This window comes from Filicampus tigris, chromosome 8, assembly GCF_054856515.1.
Source record: "Filicampus tigris isolate MCC_2025a chromosome 8, RoL_Ftig_1.0, whole genome shotgun sequence".
Classification (NCBI taxonomy): domain Eukaryota; kingdom Metazoa; phylum Chordata; class Actinopteri; order Syngnathiformes; family Syngnathidae; genus Filicampus; species Filicampus tigris.
In genome coordinates this window covers 19667616-19689794 of record NC_141224.1, presented here as the reverse complement: position 1 = coordinate 19689794, position 22179 = coordinate 19667616, and the positions used below count along the sequence as shown (strand labels likewise).

The window sequence follows — 22179 nt, the reverse complement described above, 5'->3', positions numbered from 1 at the left end:
CCCATCCCAGTCTCAGGTCTTTTGCAGACCCCAGCTTTTCTTTTTTTCCAAAATTGCCCTAGATTTGGCTCCATCAACTTCATCTTCCCTGTCCCTACTGAAGAAAAGCAGCCCCGGACCATGATGCTGCCACCTCCACGTTTGACAGTTCGGTGTTTTTTTTCAAGGTGATGTGATGTGTTACTTTTATGCCAAACATAACATGTCGCATTTTGCCCCCAAACTTCAATTTTTGTCTCATCTGACCAGAGCGCATCCTCCCAGATGGCTTGCGGCCAACTTTTTATGACTGTCTTTGAAAAATGTCTTTCTTCTTGTCATTCTTCCATTAAATCCAGATTTGTCCAGTGTGTGACTAATTGTTGTCCTTTGGACAGATTTCCCCCACCTTAGCTGTGGATCTCTACTGCCCCTTCATCTTCATGATGCTGTTTGCTCCCCAATATTCTTTTAACAGATCTCTGAGATAATCACAGAGCAGGTGCATTTATGCTGAGACTAGATTGCACACAGGTGGACTCTATTTATCATCATCAGTCATTTCGCTCAACATTGCATCATTGAGAAATCATAAGGGAACTTCTGAAATCAGTTGGCTGCACTGAGAGAAAATGGGGTGAATGATTTTGCACACCCTACTTTTCAGTTATGTATTTATAATTTTTGGTTTCGAAACAATACATTTCTTTCCATTTCACGATTGTATCCCACTTGGTTCTTCATAGACAAAAAATCAATTTTTTTATCATTGTTTGGAACCTGCAATACGGCAAAAGGTCAAAAAGTTCAAGAGGGGCGAACATTTTTCACAAGGTACTGTAATTCTTTCATCGTCAAATAAGACACAGGCTAGCTCAGTTATTTATATTTTTTTGATGAAGGAGAGATTTGGGATAATAAAGAGGAGGATTTAAGATTAACATGCCACTGTTCTCTTTCCACAGCTCCAGAACTCGTTCTTCGGAAAGTGATCAACTTTTCTGATTGTACTGTGTGCTTGGACAAACGGAATGCAAGTGGCAAGATTGAGTTCTACCAAGACCCGCTCTTATACAAATGCTCTTTCCGCACGCGTCTTCATTTTAGTTATGACAACATCAATTCTAAGATCCCCGCTGTCATCAAAGTAAGTTAAAAAGCACTCATCACCAATTCTCAAATCTGTGAATTAATTTTGCCTCCCATTGAGCCACATGCTGCAGTAAAGATCATCAAACGTCAAACAAACAAGAGATGTTTATATTAAAGCTAGTGCAAGTTCCAGTTAGGTCAGCAATCTGATCCTTGTGGCAAAAAAGTGTCAACATCTGACTGCTCACAGGATTCTTTAAAAAAAATGCTATTTTTTCTAGGGCTGTCAAAGTTAAATCGTTAACTGTGGCGATTAATTTAAATTAGACACCCCCAAAAAATTAACTCTGTTAACTCCGTTTTATTTACTTACTGTGGCAGCTTCCCTCTGCTCACGTTGCAGCCAAACATAGAGGAGAGTCACTGTCGCAAACACAGACTTTTACGTAGCTTTACTTTTAAAAAGTTGCTCAATATCATTGGAGAAATCCAAAATAATTTGCGCACTTTGCAAAGTCAAATCCAAATACAATATTAGTTGAACGTCTTTGGTGTATCATTCAACAGTTGTATTTTACAGGAAAAGAATTGTATTCAAGGATCAAAGAAAGCTATTAGAACAGTCTTTGAATCAAAATACACTTTTATTTTTTTTTCCATATTAATTCCAAGATTTTACTCAAGTAAATATCGGTTCCAAGCTTTGTAAAAAAAATTGTAGCTGAGAAATACGATTAATCGCGATTAATTTTGGAAAGTTGTGCAATTAATTAGTTAAAACTTTTTGTTTGACAGCACTAGTTTTTCATCATCTACCAGTTGCCACCAAATGTGGCTCTCTGTCATGTTGAATCATTTTAGGGACAACCAGCTATCAAATTAGGATAAAAGTTCACACAATTAAAGAATTGTGTAGGTCTCTTGGAATACAGATCTATCCATGACCCATCTATCAATACGCTGTTGCATATTTGTAATGGAATTATGATATTAACTGTGCTGTACAGTAAGAAATAACAACACGTTCTTTTGTCACTTTGTCATTATATTACGTGGGTATTGATTTCAATTTGGGCCTAACCTGCTTTTGAGCTGACTTTGTCTTGAGGTTAAGTCTTAAGTCGTATTCTCACTCCACACACATTTCGACAATTAGTTTTTGTTTTTTATCTCCAGATAATCAAAACTAACTTTGCTTAATCGGAGAAGAAAAAATTGTCTTTACTGATTAAATTCAGTAAGATAAATGCTCCTCCCTTGTAATTTAAAAAATTGAACTACGCTAAGTGTGTGCTCCCCCATAAGGACCTGGTGTGAAGATATTTCATACAAAAACAGAATTTCAGAAATTTCTCCATTCAAACCATTATCGTCTGTTATTTCTTATGTCTCCTCAGATCCAAACCATGGTGGATAGCTTGAAGTTGTCGATTACGGATCAACAACTTCCCATGTTTATCCGCATTTTACAGCTGATTGTTGCACTCTACTATGGGGAAATAGGAGGGCAAAAAGAAGCAGAACGGGAAGAGGGAAACTCTCATGTCAGGGAAGCTGGAGCAAATTTACCTGGTAAGTACGATGTCTTTTGAAGTCCACGTCATCTATATTTGTTGTTTTCAATTATTTGAATAGTATTCACTGTCACTGGCCAATATCAACCCATTAGTGCCGGGAGCTCATGACTGCGTTTCTACCATTAAAACCGGGAGGGCTGTTGCGTGTTTTCTTTTTTTTAATCCAATTGATGGCCTCTTAGCCAATAAAATGCGTCAGAATATACACGTGACGGTGTCGTGAGCCCTTGGAGGATGTCGGGGATTTTTTGGAGCTTAATGGCGGACGCGCAGATGATCGCGGGATCTCTGAAATAAGTAACAGCAGCGATATAGACGACACACTTGTGGATTTGGAACCAGTCGAATGTGATATATGCTTAAGATATGTGTTCGTAGACAATGACGATATCGGCGGCTTTGTAACGGAATAGAGGATGGTAATTAGTACTTGATTTTTTTAAATTGAAAATAATGCTTCTTTTGCACCGACACTTTATTTTTCCATCCATTTTACATCACCGATTGAAAGGGTCAGTAATAATGAACTTGGGCCGATGTGAAAGCCACGTCTGTGCTCTCACATTCATCTCTTTCAGGGGCTGAGATATTAATTATTTTGTAAATGTTGAATTTCTGGGAAAACTTCAGGTTTAAGAGGGTGATTCTATAGTCGCCCTTAGGAGATATTGAGGCAGGCGCTTTAGGCCTTAATGGGTTAAAGGAGGACATAGGTAAGAGGCAAAGAAGAGCGTGGAGTCTTCTAAGTGGGAATACCACAAGGTATAAAATCAAACTGGGGAAGGACAATAGAAGTGATATTTTAGCACACCATTGCTTATTGTCTTTATTCGACCTGCCACGCCGCAGTCGGCTATCACCAAGTGTTCTCATCCTTGTTTACCTTCAAGTGCATATCTCCACACAGCTGTCCAGAAGGCATATGTCAGCCTGGTAAAGTGGTATTGGTATAACGTCCCATCAATGTTTACCATATTGATATTGTGGCTTAAAAACAATAAAGTGCCGTACTCACATCGAGTTTTAAATTCTTCTACACTTTCTAGTGAACATGAAGTCATTGGCTTGCGCTCGGGACCGATTTGCACATCAGATGCTAATTTACTCAGGAAAATTCTGTAAATTTTCTTGCTGAAAACAAAGACTAGTTTTCCATAAGAGGGGAAATGTAATTTCCCCCCTCCCACTTTTCAGCTGACAGACAGACATGCACACAAATTTATGGATTTGATTAAGTGAACATGCAAGGGAGAGTCAGAGCTCTAGGGGTGCACATCATTGAGCACCCCAAAGTAAGGACAGTGTTTGAGAAACAAACTAGTTCCTCCATCAACTGGTCCTCATTCTTATTTATTTATTTATTTTTTGTCCATAGCTGCACTGTAATTGGTCACCCTTTTTTTCCCTCTGTTCTTATAAATGGGACAGTAAGTTTGACCGTTGTGTGTCTTCCTCCTGCTTTTTCCAACAAGTAAAGTTGAGCATGTTTTAACTGAACACAGACCATTGTCATCAAGCTTGAGCCCTCCATGTGCAGAGAAGGATCAAGTGAAGAAACAAGGGTAAATGAAACACAGACCCATCTCTTAGTTTCTGATTTGAACCTCATAGGAAATCACACTCCTCACATCCTGGAGCCAACTCAAACACACATGGTCCTGACTTCACTCGCAGGCGTGTGCACGCTGCATAATACAGGATGGTACCTGGAGCATTTGCGCATGTGAAATTAAGTTTAATAGTCAGATGCCTAGTTTTGCTTTTACTATGTTATTACTAGGGATGTAACGATTCAGTCAAGCCCCGATTCGATTTTCAATTCCCAATTTTCCATTCGATGAGATTTTTTTTAAATCGCTGCCATACTTGTCTCTGTGTATGAATGGAATGGAAACAACTTTAAAGATTAGGAGGAACTTAATTTTTTAGCACTCTAAATTTGTATATTCTAATGACCTAGGTATGGTATGTCTGTTGTTAGGTGTTGCTGTCGAGGGCTTGTGAGTGCTGAAATGTCTGAGTTCATAAACGCAACACGCGGTGCGACTCGAATCAATTGTTCGATTCATTGATTTTTTGTTTTTTACATTGATGCATATTTTAAGCAGTTAGAATTGATTTTAGATCGATCTACGATTAATCGTCCTTGCGACTTTTACCTTTTACCTCCAATCAGGGATCGCCACAACAAGTCAGTCGCATTAATGGTATGGCACTGGATGCCCTTCCTGGCACAACCCACCCATTTTTAATTTTTTTTTTTTTTTTTTTTTTATCTGGACTTGCAGCCAGCCATTACCTATTATGGTGGTATTGGCCGGGAATAGACCCCATGGCCTTTGCCTTTTTCTAAATTTATGAATGCATTCTTTCAATAACTGAAGACACAACCATAACAAAACCCCACCTCATGCTCATCGTCATCTCAACACAATTGAGTTATCGAGTCCCAGGTCTCAATGGGCCAACACCCTTTTTGTAGCACTAGGAGCAAATAGCAAACGTGTTGATCAGAAGGGAGGGAGTCAGGAAAGAACACTTTATATTGTAGCTGCTTCAGTTACTCCCACCTACCTTCTCCCTGCCTGTTGGCCGGGAACTTTAACTATAAGTTGGCGCGGCTTACAGTTTGCTTTCCAATGCCAGATGTAAAAGTTGGTGTCATGCTACTGCTATTTGGAGCCTCTGAGAATGAATTAGTATCCTATCACAAAAATATACAAGAGGGGACCAACTCTTGGAACCCGAGCACCCCCAGAGCTTGTTTTGCTGGAAGTAATCGACAGAGTAAAGAAACTGGGTGTGTGTTTGCTGAGATAAGATTGGGAGCAGTTCTGGCTTGTACATGAATATTAGGCTTTCCTTGCTATTTTCCCCCCTAATAGTGACACCAGACCCTTGTGAGGAGAAGCGGTATAGATAATGGATGGATGGATAGTGACACCAGAAGAATTACAGCTTAAATAATGTGTTCTTGAGTTCAGCAATTCCCAACCAGCGCACCCATGACATCATCTGGGGGACTGCTGGAATTTATCCAGTTTCATTTACCGGTAATTGGTCCCAAAAGTATCATTTATTCATTTCAAATATGTCTTTGTCCATCTATCTATGTAGTGCCATACAGTGACCTGTAGAATAATATATTGTTAGATGTCAAAAGATACAATATGTAGCCATATGTTGCCAGTCATACAACAGAATGGCTTCCTGTCATTATCAGATTGTCTTCAACAGGTCCAATTTGAGGAAGTAAATTTGTGAGCAAATAACAAGATCATCAGTATTCCCACTTGTTGTGGCATATTATGTAGGGTGTCCGCAAAGTCTGGGTGCACTATTTTATTTCAAATCATCAAATTCTGCATTGAAAATGATGGAACTCATGTTAAAAAATATTATTCATCAACATTACAAGTGAATAAAATTGTTTTGTTTTCAGAAGTGTTTTTTGCGGCACCCCGAGGGTTTCCCTAAAGTCCTCGTACATAGATAGACACCATAGAATTCCATAAAACTTTGTAGGGAACTTGTCAATGTGTGAAGAACCCATTAACCATTTTGGTTAGTATCAGTATAAAGGTGCAAATAGAGGAGTGTATTTAAAACATTTTTTTTCTTTTCATACCTCTCATATGAAGAGCAACATTACACCGCAATTAAAGCCATTTTTTGTTGGTCATCCTCCATGAACCAGAAAGTAGTCTGCTAACAAACAATTTTTGTACTCGTCTCCTGACTGATCCCTTTGGATAAAGAGATGTACTGTGAAAGCTCTCTGATGTGCACCATTGTTTGTGCTGTAAGATGTGACTACAAAAATGTCAGGAAACGCCTACTAAAACAGCTGAACTTTATTTGGGGTTAATCACAGGCACTTTAAACGATGGCAGGTGTGGGCGGAATCCCATTTAATGAGTACTTTGAACGCGATTGTTAATTCTGAACACAACCCTTTCGTCAGTTTGAAGAAGGTAGGGACACAAACCACATTATCTGTCTTGCTAATTTTTCCACCCTCTTGAAAAGATTTTCGTATTGTTAATTTGAATTGTACAAATTATAGGTCACATTGATAGTGGCAAAAAAAGATTGGAAATGATTTGTCACGGTCTTGTTGATGTTGAAAATGGGTGTGTAGACGTTTATACCCACTGTATTTGTAATGTATTGCAATTCTTTGGGCGTAATGATCAGAACAGCAATGTTGCCTACTGTGTGTGTGTTACTTGATGTGTCTTTGCCTAGATGTTATTAAAGCTAGGGCTGCTCGCCTGTGAAAAAAATTGTTACCCAAAATGTTTTGGGTAATAATTGAAATCACAATTATTCAAGCGATCGTTTATTTTTTGGTACAAAACAAGAAAATGGTTCAACGTTAAATCTTAAAGACAAATAGATTTCTTTGAAACGTTGTAATTATGTAAGTTCCTTTTGGACCAAACAAAATACATAAAAATGAAAAAATTCCACTTTGATTTCCTTGTGTAAACAATGCGTTGTATAAAAGGATATTAAGAATAATTTTTTACGGTTAGGTCAATTTTGTAATCGTGGTGTCTAATAATCGTAATTGTAATTGAGTTTCGATCGATTGGACAGCCGTAGTTCGAGCTATATTTTAGTATGAGCCTGTATCGTCTTAATGAATTCCCCCTGTAGGTGAAAGGTCAAGGAGACTTGACCAATCAACAATTCCGTTGGGAAATTGGGTCATTTGAGCACAAGCTGTAAAGTTTCATGATCATGCGAATGATTCCAAATGTTTTGTTGGTAAGCGCGTGTGTGCATGCGCACGATTGGAGTGTTTGCGTGTGTGTGTGTGTGTGTGTGCGTGCGTATGTAGCAAGCTCTCTACGCAGCGTGCTATGTGTGTATGGGCCTGGAGTTTGTCCAATGACTCATGCATACGTTTTGTGCTCTGTAGTGTGTTTGTAGACAGTGAGAGTTTACTTTGAAGGAGTGCTTGCTGTCACTTTGCTTGCGGGCCCTTTGAATGGAGCAGGCTATCACACATATTGGTTAGAGGCCACGGGCTAATATCAGGCTCTCTCAAGCGTCATATGGCTCACATATGTCAGGGTGATGACATGTCACTACGTTTTTATTCAACAAAGCATATTAATTGGGATGAAAAAAAATGATGTAGCAGATAGAGAAAAATGTTGTTATATATATCAATAAATATAATACTCTGCATTTTTTGTTGACTTTTTGACAGTTTTTTGTCAAAAATAATTTCATACACTTTCGCAAAATATTTTTTTCTAGAAATTTTCCCCGAAGATCATTTCGAGACACAAGATGCTCTTTAAAGTACTAATCATTTGGCCAGGTTGTGAATAATTTTGCTCTGTAAGTACATTTTTATTTGGAGTTGTGGAATCGTCTCATTGAATTGCATTATGCATTTATGTCGGTTCCAAATATTCCAAATTACCAACAGGGGAATGTGCGTGTCAAATCATGCTTATGCATTGAGAGGACACACCAGAGTTGGAGCAGTTCAGGGTTTGCTAATGTGTCAGGTGATCAGTCCACCTTTCCCTTGCATAAACATGGAGGGACATCTACTGGCCTTTGAGGGCACAGCCTTTCTTCCATTTGTCCTCCTCGGTCTGTCTCAGTGTCAATCAGCTGGTCACTCACTTACACAGCCACTTGTTATTTAAGCTGAGGAGCGATGTGACAGGTGTTAAATGCCGCCCCCGGTGCCCTACTTTGGACATTGATACGCTTCTGATTTTAGTTACTTTAGATTCAGCCACTAAAGCTTAGGCCGAACTAATGTGGGGAACGGCGCTCATTTTATTTCTGCAGATAAATGCAATAAATCAGCCCCACATCTCTCTGGGAATTTTTTCCACTCACTTCTTTGGATTAATACTTCAAAGTCTACTTAAGCCGCTGTGTTTTGATCATTTCATTGGTAATTGCCCTTTTATTCCGATTGTCACATAATTCAAACGTAGGCTTCGTCAGTCTGTGACATGAAGCAGAACAGCTTAACTTGTTGAAATGACACCTCAAAGGCTACCACAGAATGTGTGTGTGTGGGGGGGAACCCAATTTGGACAGGAACAACGGAGGAGAAAAAGAGATAATAACCCCATAACGTTGGACTTGCATCTGCCAATTCACCGAGTGAAAGATTTAATTAAAATATGTCATAATTTCACCCCCTAGCCTCTGGGATTCCTAAGCAATGACCTCACGGACAGTATTGTTTTCCCGCAGAGGACATGAGGCTGCAAGGAATGGGATTACATTCTTGTGTATTGACATCAGCTTCCTCTTTCTCCATCTTTATGGAAATAGACACAAGTTGAAAGGTCTTTATCAGAGAATGAACCGTTTGCTGTAGTTTGTTCAAACCTTGGCCGAGGCTTTTGGTTTCAGTACTAAACAACCAACGTGCCAGTCTATCTGTGCGCTTTACTTCCGGGTTGACTGAAATGGAGCACAGTTTTGGTTGTTTCGCTCAGTCATATGTGTTTTGGTTTTAGTGATCATCCCTTTTGTCTTGTTACCTATGTTGCACTTACTCATTTTTTCTATCCAATAAGTCTTTTATATTCCCAAATACTTTGTGGCACATCAGTCCATTATTCTTATGGCAACAGGCTCATTACCGGATGTTTCTGTAGTTGCAAACGAGAAGCCACTTATGTATTTGTATTTTGTTATAGTTTTTGATCCATTAACATGCATTGCACTGTACTCCTATAGTAATGTTGGTTTAAGCAGCAAACATGTACTCAGTCTCACACCAAAATGGAGATGAACCCTCAATAAGTGTTTTCCTTGAAAAACAGTGGATAGCCCCCCAAATATATAAGTAAAAAAACAGAAAAAAATATATATTGAAGAAAATATTTAAAAATAATCCACAAATATGTGAATCCACGATTGCTGAACTGCTAATATGCAAGAGTCTTCTGTACTGAGATAGCCTGAAGACATGCGCAAATTGTTTGCTTGTTTTCCTGGGGACAGGGATAGACGTTTTCCCTGAAATTTGTTCTTAAAACTGCACATTTAAATTTTTTGTCATATGAGTATCGTTGTCCAAGCCAGTCACACTTGTCTGATTGCGTTCCCATTTGAGCTTGTAATGCAAACATTTTTATATCTATTCTGTGTGTTGTAAAGTGCACGTGACCCTAAAGAACCTCAAAGCCAGAGGTTCTAAATTAGCCTCACCCTGGCCCTCACATTTTCCCATGGTAATTAGGTCCAATCTCTTCTACAGGTGTCAAACCAAGCCTTTCAAAACACATGTATGTTGAACTGAGGAGCAACATAGCAACTATGTAAAAGTAGAGAAAATGACGGTCATACTAAAATTTAATAGATTAACCCATTAAGGCCGGGACCGCATTTTCTACCACTAAAGCCGGGAGCGCTGTTGCGTCGTTCTATCCTTAAAGCCGGGAGAACGTTTACATCATTTTCTTTATTTTAATCCAATTCTCGGTCTCCTATCCAATGAAAGGCATCAGAATATACACGTGAAGGTGTCGTAACCCCTCGGAGGACGGCGCTGTATTTTTTTCGAGCATATTGGCGGACACGAAGACGATGGCCGGAGCTCTGAAATACGTAACCGCAGTGATATAGACGACGCGCTTGTGGACTTTGAACTAGTGGAACCAGTCGAACGTGATATATGGTTAAGATATGTTTGTAGACAATGATGATATCGACGTCTTTGTAACAGAATAGGGGATGATAATCACCACTTGGATGGATGTATGAAAATGGTGCTTAGTTTGCAATGACACTTTATTTTTACATCTTTGGTTAAAACAGTAAATAATAATAAACTTGGGCCTGTGTGAAAGAATGTCTAAGCTCTCAAATTCTTATGGAATTATATTTCTACTATAGTGGCCTGAGATATCAATTATTTTGGAGGTGTTGAATGTGTAAGAGGGTGATTCTATAGTCGCCCTTAGGTTTTGGGGAGATGTTGAGCCAGGCGCTTTAGGCCTTAATGGGTTAAGCAGCATCTAAAGTAATGCCATTGAAACAGTTCATCACTTGATTTACTCTTAATTTTGAGTGGCAGTTGACAGCGATTCTGTGATGTTGTTATAAGGCGTCACATCAAAGTGTACAAAAATTCACTTCTGAATACCACAGGTTGTATTTACACTTGGCATTTTGCCTCTGAGCATAAACACAATCTTGTAGTCAATCAGATGACAAGGGCTAAAACTCAGTGCTGTCAATTTTGAATATTTTTAGAATCGATTATTCTATGGGTTATTCCATCGATTTAACGAATGATTGGATAAAATGTTACTTTGCAATAAAGTGTAAAGTGCAAAACCTTTTTCCGGATTATACTTTTTATAAAAAAAAATGGTATAGTTTACTGATTAATAATACAACAAAACCACCATCAAGCAATATCACATGAGAGGGATGGATGTTTTTGACTTTTTGAAACTTATTCATTTACTGGTTCGACCATTGTTTTCTAAAGTAAAAACAGATGTTTGCAATTGTCTTATTTTGAATAAAGACAAAGGATACTCAGTCTGCTTTCATGAAGGACTACAGAAATCAGAAAATTTACTAATGAGAGTTAAACACTGGCTCTAAACAATTACTCAATTATGAAAATAGTTGTCGATTAATTTGATGATCAATTCGATTAGTTGTTGATTAATTGATTTTGACACCTCTAGCTAAGATGCTATACTGCTGCTCCTTTCTGATGTATTCTATACTTGTCAGAAGACATATTTTTTTCTTTTTTTTTTTTTAAGACACGTTTAACATCAGATGCACACTGAAAGATTTTATTCCATTTTTGACTTGCTGTTCATGACCTACTTTTGGGTCCTGACTCCACTAGTTAATCGCTGTTGTCAAGATTGTCTGTATTTATTGTGCTCTTATTTATTTACCTATTGCCATGAGATAAAATCCAGTGTTGCATACTGGGATTAACCCATCAAATTTTGTTTCACCACTATCAACACAGCACTGTGCAATATAATTAATGCATACTGTTTTTGTTATTTATATATTTTGATTTTAGGGATGGATATGGACATAGCGAACCAAAGTCCAAGCCAATACTCCGGTCAAGAGTTCTTCATGGACTCGGGCCTTTCTGCAGATAGCAACCAGGGCTGGGTGTCTTGGGCGTGGTCCTTTGTTCCAGCCATTGTGAGCTCTGAGGAGGACGAGGAAGGTCTCTATCAGCAAAGAGAGACTGGGAGCATCCCAAACAATCCCCAACAACACACCCCCAAGGATCCTATTGTTTCAATAGGCTTCTACTGCACGAAGGCTTCTGTAACATTTAAGGTAATTTATCTATTGCATACCTGGCTATAGACGTGTTTTTTTTGGTGAAAGTTGATTAAATAAATATCAATTAATCAATCACATTTTATTTATATAGCACTTTTCATACATAAAAATGCAACTCAAAGTGCTTTAAAACATTCAAAGCAAAACATAGAATTATCTTCAATCAAAAGAAAAGATAAATTATTTAAAAGTTGTTGAAAGCCAAACTAAAAAGGTGTGTCTTGAGCTTCCTCTTAAAAATATCAACAGTCTCTGCAGACCTGACGTCCTCTGGCAGGCTATTCCAAAGGTGAGGACCAAAACGGCTGAATGCAGCCTCGCCATGCATTTTGGTCCTCACCCTTGGAATAAATAAAAGGCCGGCGCCAGAGGACCTCAGGATCCGCGAGGGCTGGTATGATAAAAGCAAATCAGATAAATAAGATGGCCCAAGACCATTAACACATTTATAAACTAATAAAAGTACTTTAAAATCGATCCTGAAACACACAGGGAGCCAATGCAGCAATTTCAAAACTGGCGTAATGTGCTCCCACCCTCTGGTTCTCGTCAGCACCCGAGCGGCTGAATTCTGCAGTAGTTGCAGTGGTGAAATGCTCTTTTTCGGGAGGCCAGAGAGCAGGGCATTACAGTAATCTAAACGACAGGAAATAACGGCATGCATCAGCACTTCCGTTTTATATAGTGCTGTTTTGACAGTCCCCTTAAAATAATTCAACACGCAGCCATTAATGTTTAAATTGCTGGAAACAAGGGAACATGTCCCAATTGGGTACAAACTGTCAATATTTTTTAGTCTGCTTCTGTTCAGCAAACTGTGTCCGGGCTTTCTTGTGCATCATCTTTACAAGAAGCTTCCTTCTGGGAAGACAGTCATGAAGACCAAATTGATGCAGTGTGCAGGTCTGATTACTGACTGGGTGATCTATCCCTAGCCAATATAACATATCGAGGTTATGTTGTATAATAATATCATTAAACAAATAATCAAATCATTGATATCTTCTTTTTTTTCCTTTTGGCTTTTCCCGTTAGGGGTCACCACAGCGTGTCATCCTTTTCCATCTAAGTCTATCTTCTGCATCCTCCTCCCTTCCCTCACTACATCCATCAACCTTCTCTTAGGTTACCTTTTGCTCTCTTTCCCGGCAGCTCTCGAATCATCAACCTTCAACCGATATATTCACCAACTCTCCTCGGGACGTGTCCAAACCAAACCAATCTAAGTCGTCTCTAACTTTTTCCCCAAAAACATCTAACCTTGACTGTGCCTCTGATGATCCCATTTCTAATCCTACCCATCCTGATGACTCTTAAAGGGAACCTCAAAATCATCATTTCCGCCACATTGAGCTCTGCTTCCTGTCGTCGCTTCGGCGCCACTGTCTGTAATCCGTACATCATGGCCAGTCTCACCACTTTCTTAGAAACGGTCCCCTTCATCCTAGGAGAGACTCTTCTATCGCATCCTTTAGCATCCCTGGCACTTTCCGCCCCCTGTTCAAAAATTGTGTGGATCCGTTTCTTCACCTCTGTACCACACTCTCCATTGCTCTGGACTGTTGACCCCAGTATTAAAAGAAACACACTACTGAACATTCCTTGGCAATCATTCAATTAGGCAGTGTGTAAAAACAATAACAGTGAAACTATCAATGGCATCTAATTTCCTGAAAGAAAAAAAAAAAGTTGAAGCCGATTATGGTAAGTGTCAAAATAATGGCCTACTCTGCACAGTGCTATCTTGACCAGTTTTGAGTAGGCACACCATCACTGTGACGTAATGTGCTGAAACATTCAGACATGGCGACTGTTCATTTTGGACTTTTTTCGCGGTCTACTATGTGAGAAAAATGCCATATGGTTCTGCAAACCATTGCCATAATTTAGACAGGGTCACTGCTAACCATGTCGGCTTTCATGTTCTTCCTTAGGAAAAGAAAAAAACAATTACAATGGCAGTGGCTGGCGAATGCAGCCATCTAAAACGCTTAATGTAGAACACAGTATTGAACGCGCCAACTGTTTTTTATTTAATATATTGTTGAAAATCCTTTAATTGCAATGACAGCTTCAAGACGCCTCCTATATGGAGAAACTAGTTGCGTGCATTGCCCTGTTGTGATTTTGGCACCTAGTGCGGCTTCTTCTTCGGATCGGCAGATGAGCACTCGGCGGACCTGGCTCGCAAGAACGGTTCTTTTGTGCTCAGAAAGAACACACTTTTGTACTCAAAATGTCCTTTTATGTGCTTGCAATTATGGCACAAATCTAACGGCATACGGTAGCTTCACCAACCAGCGTGCTGTGTACGCGGGTGATGCTTATGACTATAGAAACGTTTTTCATTTTTGATTAAAATGGCTTACTTTAACAAGGACGCCACACCGCATTGTGGCCAAAGGTCACGCGGGTCAGTTATTGTGCCAATTGACCAGTTGTATCTTATAAGCTAGCTAGCTCACTGGGGAGATGGTCTCTCCTAGGCTAAAATTGGTTAACGTTCTTCATTTGTTACAATGCGTGAGGGAGTGAGTTTTGAGGCTGGTAACAAACTAACAACAGACGTGTTCATGTTTAACTACTTAACAGTTTATTTAATTTTCATTAGTTTGCTAATACACTGTATTGTACACTAATACACTAATGCACTTCTGTGTGTATTGCTCAAAGCAGCCCGGCAGCCTCCACATGACGCATGCACACTTGATACCTACCTGTCAGTGCTCCCCATTCAAGTGGCAACACTCGCAAGAATATTTAACAATTGTGTTTTGAGTCTGAAAATGATGATTCCATGTTTGCTTTTCCTCGCCCACTCGAATCCCAATTTGAATCACCACCAACTTGTGCACAATAGCTTCCAAAAAAAAACTACGAATAGTTGCAAATGCAATGCAAATGCTAATATGTGGGCATCCACTGTACTTGAGGCCAAACATGGGAGGGAGATGGTAAGATGCATTTTTTACAGAAATTCACATGATGCTGTGTAACACTGAATAGGGAATTTCCCGATTGTAGATCGTAGATTTGTCGTGTGGTCTCATCCCCTCCTCTTCTACCACATCATTGTCTAGTTCATTCCTTCTATTCACCCGTCCCTAAATAATGATCATTTTCAGTTTGAGTCGTAAAGAACAGCTTGGTCCTCAGGAAGTTGCAGTCCTTTTTGTCTCTGTGTGCGGTGCAGGCGAGGGCAGGGAAACTGCTAACTGGTGTCTCGGGTCACGTTAATGTTTTAAACATTCTATGCGGAATGATGACTGTTCAGAAACAGATCCCAATCTTTCATCCTGCCAGTTCACTCAGAATGCCGTAGTTGGAATTCATCGATGTTAACCCTCAGGTTCAGCCCCTCAGATCATGTTACTACTGTACATGCTATGTCTGTCTGCGTGTGTGTGTGCGTGTGTGTGTTTTCTCTGTAAAGACAAGGTTCTAATGTTTAAATTGGTATCAATTACTTTTTGTCTAGAGTAACTGTAATCAAAAAGATGTTGTTTTTTTTTAACCACACATTTTACTTTTTAGGAAGTGTTAACTAGCGAAAACTGTTTAATAATACATCTGGAAATTGCAGTTTGAAATGCATGGGCTGGAAATCAGAGGGTTTGCTTTAATTGCTGACTAGATACTGTCCAGTTTTGTTTGCTCAGAGAAGTTGGCTGGATTCATAAACTACTTTTACAGACACAATTAAGATTTCCCCGTTTCACCTCTGTATGCCTTCCAAACTTTCATCTGTTCTCCTTCTCATTTGGCATTTTTATTCCAAGATGTGATTTGGAGGTAAAAAAGCACTGAATTATTTCACCTGTGTGTGCCATTTTCTTTTTATTAATGGACAATCAATTCAACAATTTGGTCTAAAATTTAAGCTCTGCAAACAGACAATGCATATCCAATGTCCTGCTTTGAATTGATCACTCCCCAAGTAGCTTATTCTTCATCCTTTTTAATGTTTCTGCCCTCACTTTCTCGCCAGACAGCAAAATGTATCATCATTTGTGTATTTAAGTAACCTCCTTTCTTAATACTGCATCCAGGAATTTGCAGGTTAGTCCTCACGTGATTAATTGTAAAGGGAGAGGAAGGCAGTGAGTATGAGGGAATCGGCTCCATCAGTAGGGATAATAAGGCACAGCTGCTTCTTGTTCTGCACCTGCTTCCTGTGCTAAAGTTGAATGGGTTAAGGCCTGCACAGTTCTACTCCACACCAGCTAAAGTCGAAAAGCGTCACTGGTCTTTCTTGTTGCAGCTTTAACCAGATGCTCTCTAGCACTCTTTCTCCGTTCATACTTCACTCTGTGGAGCACGTAAACGTTATGCAGAACAATCCCTATATTACATTAACGATAAAATTTTTGGGGGCTTTAGCTGTGTTCTGATTGCCATTCCCCAAAGAGTAATCACAGGGCCTCCCAGAAAACTTTGATGCATTGTGATTTGATGAAAGTACAGTACTTGTACTAGATCAAAATTTTGTAAAGGAAGTGACCCAAAGGATCGTTTATGTTTCAAACAATATTTTGCTTCAAACTTTTGTCATTGTTTGTTTTTTAAAATCATATAATTTGTATATTTTTTATTTATTATGTTTATGTTGTTAGAAGCCAAATGTGACTGAATACTCAGAAACACACACTGTTAGACACATGCTTTTATTTTTGCCACAACAAATGTATTTTTTCAAATGACATTCTTTTTTGGCCTTAAAACATTAAGATTCTTCTTGGATTATGGACACCAAACTTTTTGGGTTCATGCTTATGTAAATAAAAGATATGAACAGTGAAACTTGTAACTAAGGCTAGGTTCATACTGCAGGACTTAATGCTCAATTCACATTTTTTGAAAAAATCATTTTTTTTTGTGTAAGCGTTCATATTACCTTAAAAATACGACCTTGGTCTTGTCTGCTGTATGAACACATGCGTCGCCAAAGTGACCTGCATGCGCAGAAGGGACGACGTCACTCATGACGTATTGTTTACGGAAGTAAATGTGGTTCAGCGCCTCGGGGCATTTCTACAGTGAAGCAATTTGGTAGGAGGTAGACATAAATACAGTGTTTAGGGGAAATTACCAGGCAAGGCTTTTCTATCTCATTCCATGGAAACATCACTAACGGTGAAGTCACGCCATAACCGTGCGTAAAAAATGAATCGATCTGAACCGTAGCTGAATTACTACGATCACCGTAAATGTCCACTTTATGCTTCATGTTTCAAGTGCGATTAAATTAAAGTCAAATATGAAGTCAATACTGTGATTCTGAAAAAAACTTTGCAGATTTGATCCCTCTGTTGCCAGCACTCTCCCTCCGCCTGTGCGCAGCGCATTTTGGGCTCCGGATGACGTCAATATCGGAGCATTGCAAAAAATCGGAAACATGCCTGATTTATGAAAGCGCGACCCAGGTCGGATTTGTAATAATCGGAATTGAGCCATTCACAGACTGCCATAAAAATATCAGATACCGGTCGCATATGGGCAAAAAAATCTGATCTGGGTCGCATTTGCCTGCGGTGTGAACCTAGCCTAAGATTTATTTATTCTTTGACTGAATTTGCCCTTTTATGAAACTAGCATTTGAAAAATGGTTTACTCTAAATAGTACAGTCAAGGCTGCTTAGTTTGCGAAACATGACGTTCTGACGATGGTCTCTCTCCACTGTGTCAGCTGACAGAATCCCAGGCAGAGAGCAGCTACTACAGTCCTCAGAAGGTTAAGTCTAGAGAGGTCTTGGGCTTGGAACAAGAGGGAATCACTCTTGAGGTAAGAATCATCTTTATTTATCTTGCAATTACCCTCCAAGATTCCTGATGGTTAAACCGTATAACTATATTTTCTTCCTTTTTGATCCCCTCTCATTAATTTTTTTTCGTTTTAAATTGCTGCCATATTTACTTTGGAATAGATCATCAACATACTTCCATCTCAAACTGTATTTATAAAGCCTCCCTGGTCACTTATCTCTGGCCAGTTGTGAGTCTAGTGAAATCTGTGCCTTGAGTCTGATCATTTCTGCATTTCTCCCTTGGTGTAGATAGAAGTTTTTCTCTGATTACCTGGTTGGAATAGAACTGTGTCTTCTGTGTTTAAGCTCTCTACCAGATGTAATAGTTCTACAACATTTCCAAAGACAATTTTTGTAATTCATGCTTTCTCTGGAAGATGTAGCGAGTAGTCTGAAGTCTGAACTCGGACCAAAAATGAAAAGCCAAATGATTCAGAGAGCTAGGCCTCCCAATTATTGTGTGTAGCAAGATGTTACGTTCTGTGTATGCTTACTATACATTTGTTTTAGGTCAACATCAGGAACATTGTGTAGTTTTCAGTCATGACTTTTTTAACTTATTCATACTGTTCTTGTTTTCCTTTAAACTCTAGCAATTTGAGACAAATTTAATTTTGTCAAAGGTTTCAGGCTAAATGAGTTGTTTGAGGATGTTTTGCATAAGTGTTTAGGTTTGACTTTTCTCCCCCTTTTTATTTTTTCTTAATTTGAGGTGCTTATGAAAGGAGAGCCCTTCTTTGACTGTCAGATTGGCTTTGTGGGCTGCCGGGCTCTCTGTCTGAAAGGCATCATGGGAGTGCGGGATTTTGAAGAAAACATGAACCGAACTGAAGAGGTAAGACAAACCTAAAGCCACAAATGAAGACCAAGAACATTTGGTGTGAAAAAACAAGGAAAGTTGAGCCTGGGATGCGGTTGCCTTTAACTTAAACTTTGCTGGTTAAAGAAGGGAGGCGCAATATTATGCGCTTTCCATTTTCTTCAATGCAGTGTATGCTTTCTTGTTTAGTTGTTAAGCATTTACTTCTAAAACCCAACAAAAAACAACCCACCGTATAGACACAAGTATCGGTCTCTACCTACAGAACCTGAAAGGCCAGTCAAATTCTTCCATAAATTGGTATAGTGGAACCTGGAGTTACGAAGGACTAACCCTATTTACAAACATTTCAAGATGCGCACGAAACCTGTCAAAAATATGCCTCTAGTTACATACATTTTTAGTTATGCGAACCGTCACAGCATGGATGAGCGGACAGATTAGTGCTGTGCTTCCCGCAAGCTTACTGCTGGCTGCAAAAGCCCCAAAATACCAATATAGACAGCTAGATTACGTATTAATGCAAAAAGATTTTTACGTATGTCGAAACAACAACTAGATAATAGACAGGACAAGGAGACTCTTTTTCATTGGAGGAACTGTTGGCCTTCTCCGCTCCTCATTTAAATTTAAATCACAATAAGCACTTATGTTTATATCGAGTTATTTCTTCATAATAAATTATGTTCTTGCTTATATTTATAAATACCATATGTATTTTCAACCACACAACAATTGAAATTAGAATAACATTTATATCACAAAATGTATATATATAACACAATTTGGGTGCTGGTACAGATTAAGTGCATTTCCATACATTTTAATGGGAAGATTTACCTGCATTTACGAACGTTTTGAGTTACAAACAAGGTCGCCGAACCAGTTAAGTTAGTGACTTGAGGTACCCCCGATTTTCTTCTTTTCCCGTATCTGTTCTTCAATTCTCACATCCTTTGCCTGTTTGTTATTTTGTCTTTGCCGTCCTTCAGGATGCGGTGTTCTTCAGCTGTGGCGACACCCTAAACAGCAAAGGAATGACCTACCTTACCAACTCTCTGTTTGACTACCGCAGTCCAGAGAACAATGGCGTCAGGGCTGAGTTCATCCTGGATTCTGTTACTCATAAGGTCTTTTAACTCACCAAAGTACTGTAGCAACTTTTTTGTCGTAGTCATCGGAGCCTTTTATTCCTATATATTTTTGCTCAAATTATTTGGGCATTTAATTAAACTTGAAACTTGTTTATCAGCAAAGCAGTCTTCCAAACATTAAGTACACCATTTACTTGGGGTTCATCAACACTTGAGACTAACTGCCTGATGTTGCTTTGTGTTGAAAGCAATTGTTGTTGTTGAGCCACTGTCGCTGAAGTTGCCATTTTATTTAATTATCTTAAGGCGCAAAGCTACAACAGCTGCGTGAGTGCATAGTACGGACACGGCCCACTTCCAGTAAAATTGTGCCCTGACATGCTGTTCTCTGGCTATGTTTGGACTCATAACATGTTGCGTGTGAAGTTGACGCCTCCGATTGCTTTCTACTCTCTCTTTCATGTCAATGTCATGTGACCACTTTGCAATCACAATTGCAAAGTCGCATTTTACCGCAAAACATCTTAGGCGCTTACAAAACTGTTAAGTTATGAGAAAACAATCCCAAAATGATCCAAAGAGGATTAAAAGGAATCACACGGTCATAATGAAACTGCTGCACTTGTTAATTAGCACCTAGCCATAATAGTGTTTTGCCTGGGCTTGTGATACATTGTAATTACATAAAGTTTTTTATGAAGTAATGACAGCTGTTACTATATCCAGAGGTACTAAGTACATATGTATTTATACAGGTTTTTTTTAAAGTATATTTGAGTAGTCTCTCATCTCAACAAATCAGTAAGACATGAATGTTTTATTTCACTTTAAAATCCACACTTCTTATTTTAGCCACCCAGCTGCTTGCCCCCAATAGAGCGGAATTTTCCTCCTATTAAACAAGTAACTAGCACACAAGAGATTGTGTGACAACTCCAGTCTCCCTTCATCCACTGTCACAGCTTGAGTGTTGACTTTGCTCCCAAATGCTCATGACCATCAGTGAAGCATTTGTTTGGATATCCATTCATCCATCTATTCAGGCTCGAAAGTCAAAGAGTCAAAGGTTTTCGTGTTAATTCATTAGCGGTTTTGAAATCAGCCAATGGCTTTGATCCAAAAGCATGACAGTGCTATTAGAGTTCCCCTTATAAATATTACTCATTAACCTGCTTTCCTGATAAGACTCCATAGAAATCTCTGTTTGGAGAGCTCGAGATTTAGTCTGGGGTTAGGTTAAGTGTGTATGCACACGTGTGTGTGCCTCTTGTTTCATACACTCTCGTTTTGTGTTAGTTTGAATGAGTATGAGAAATGTGTTGTATGCTTTTACCTTTCTTTTTTCTGGGAGGGATAAATTCCAAGGTTCTTCATTGTAGTGAGTGCTCGCGCGGTGCAATATTAAGGTATTTGTTGTAGCGCGTTAAAAAAAACTCAAACATACCATACAATATACTGTGCCCAGAAAAAGTGTTCTTAAAGTATTCATACACCTTAAGCTTTTTCAGATTTTTCCACTTAACAACCACACTTTTTGTTTTTGATGATCAATCGGCACAAAGTTGCACATAATTGTGAGGTGGAATGGAAGTGATACATAGTTTTCACAATTTTAGGCAAATAAAAATCTGAAAAATTTGGTGTGCATTTGTATTCAGCCTCCCTGTGTCAATACTTTGTTGGGCCACCTTTCTCTGAAATTACAGCTGCAAGTCTTTTGGGGTATGTCTTGACCAGTTTGCTCTTCTAGACACTGAAATCTTATCAAAAAACTCAGCTGGATTGGATCGAGAGCAACTGTGAACCGATATCATTTTCATTCCACTTAAAATTATATACTTCTTTGTGTTGGTCTATCACAAAAAAAAATCTTCATCAAATATACTCAAGTAAGGTCACAAAATGTGAAGAAGTTCAAGGGGTATGAATACTTGTTCGAAATACTGTACTGTAAACTCATTACCCTCTTACTGTTTATATCATTAGTTTGATGTGGTGGGGTATTGACCTCGATTTCTTCATTTCATGCAAATGTCAACTAAAGGTGACGTCACATCATGGTAAATCTTGTTCTAAAAAACAATGTATATATACAGTATATTGTAACTGTGGTAAAGCGCCACACTCACCAGCATGTTTTGATTCATTGAGGAAAGATGCACTTCTTTCTCTGTGCTGGCGCTACGAAGTTGGTGCGGGGCTCATCGCCAGCCACTGCCGGGCGCCAGCACAAGAGAAATCCATCACTCCACGCTCAGTCAAAGCATGCTAGGAAGTGCGCGGCTTTACCGTTGTTACAATATATTTCATGGACTGTATTTGTGCGGCTTGGTGGCGGGCTGCTACGCATTTGGTTGGGGCTCGATTGCTTCAAAACCGGAAATGTACTTTTGGTGCGTGTGAAAGCTTGTGTGAATGGGTGACGTCATTACGCCGCTGTGCATGCATTGCTAAGTTTCAGTGCGACACGGAAAATCGCCAAC

The 22179-nt window shown here is 39.1% G+C and overlaps 1 protein-coding gene across 4 annotated transcripts in view; it reads left to right on the top strand.

The window, feature by feature from the left end:
- The window catches only part of vps13b (vacuolar protein sorting 13 homolog B), a 333295-nt gene that overhangs the window by 21124 nt on the left and 289992 nt on the right, over positions 1-22179 (top strand). For 3 of the 4 annotated variants that reach the window (XM_086037277.1, XM_086037279.1, XM_086037278.1), the window contains exons 6-11: positions 945-1126; positions 2469-2643; positions 11701-11972; positions 17665-17760; positions 18495-18617; positions 19595-19732. In XM_086037277.1, the coding sequence (XP_085893403.1) occupies positions 945-1126; positions 2469-2643; positions 11701-11972; positions 17665-17760; positions 18495-18617; positions 19595-19732 (986 nt within the window). Of the gene's footprint in view, positions 1-944; positions 1127-2468; positions 2644-6569; positions 6623-11700; positions 11973-17664; positions 17761-18494; positions 18618-19594; positions 19733-22179 lie in introns of those variants that run through there. The other variant, XM_086037280.1, reaches the window with a different exon arrangement.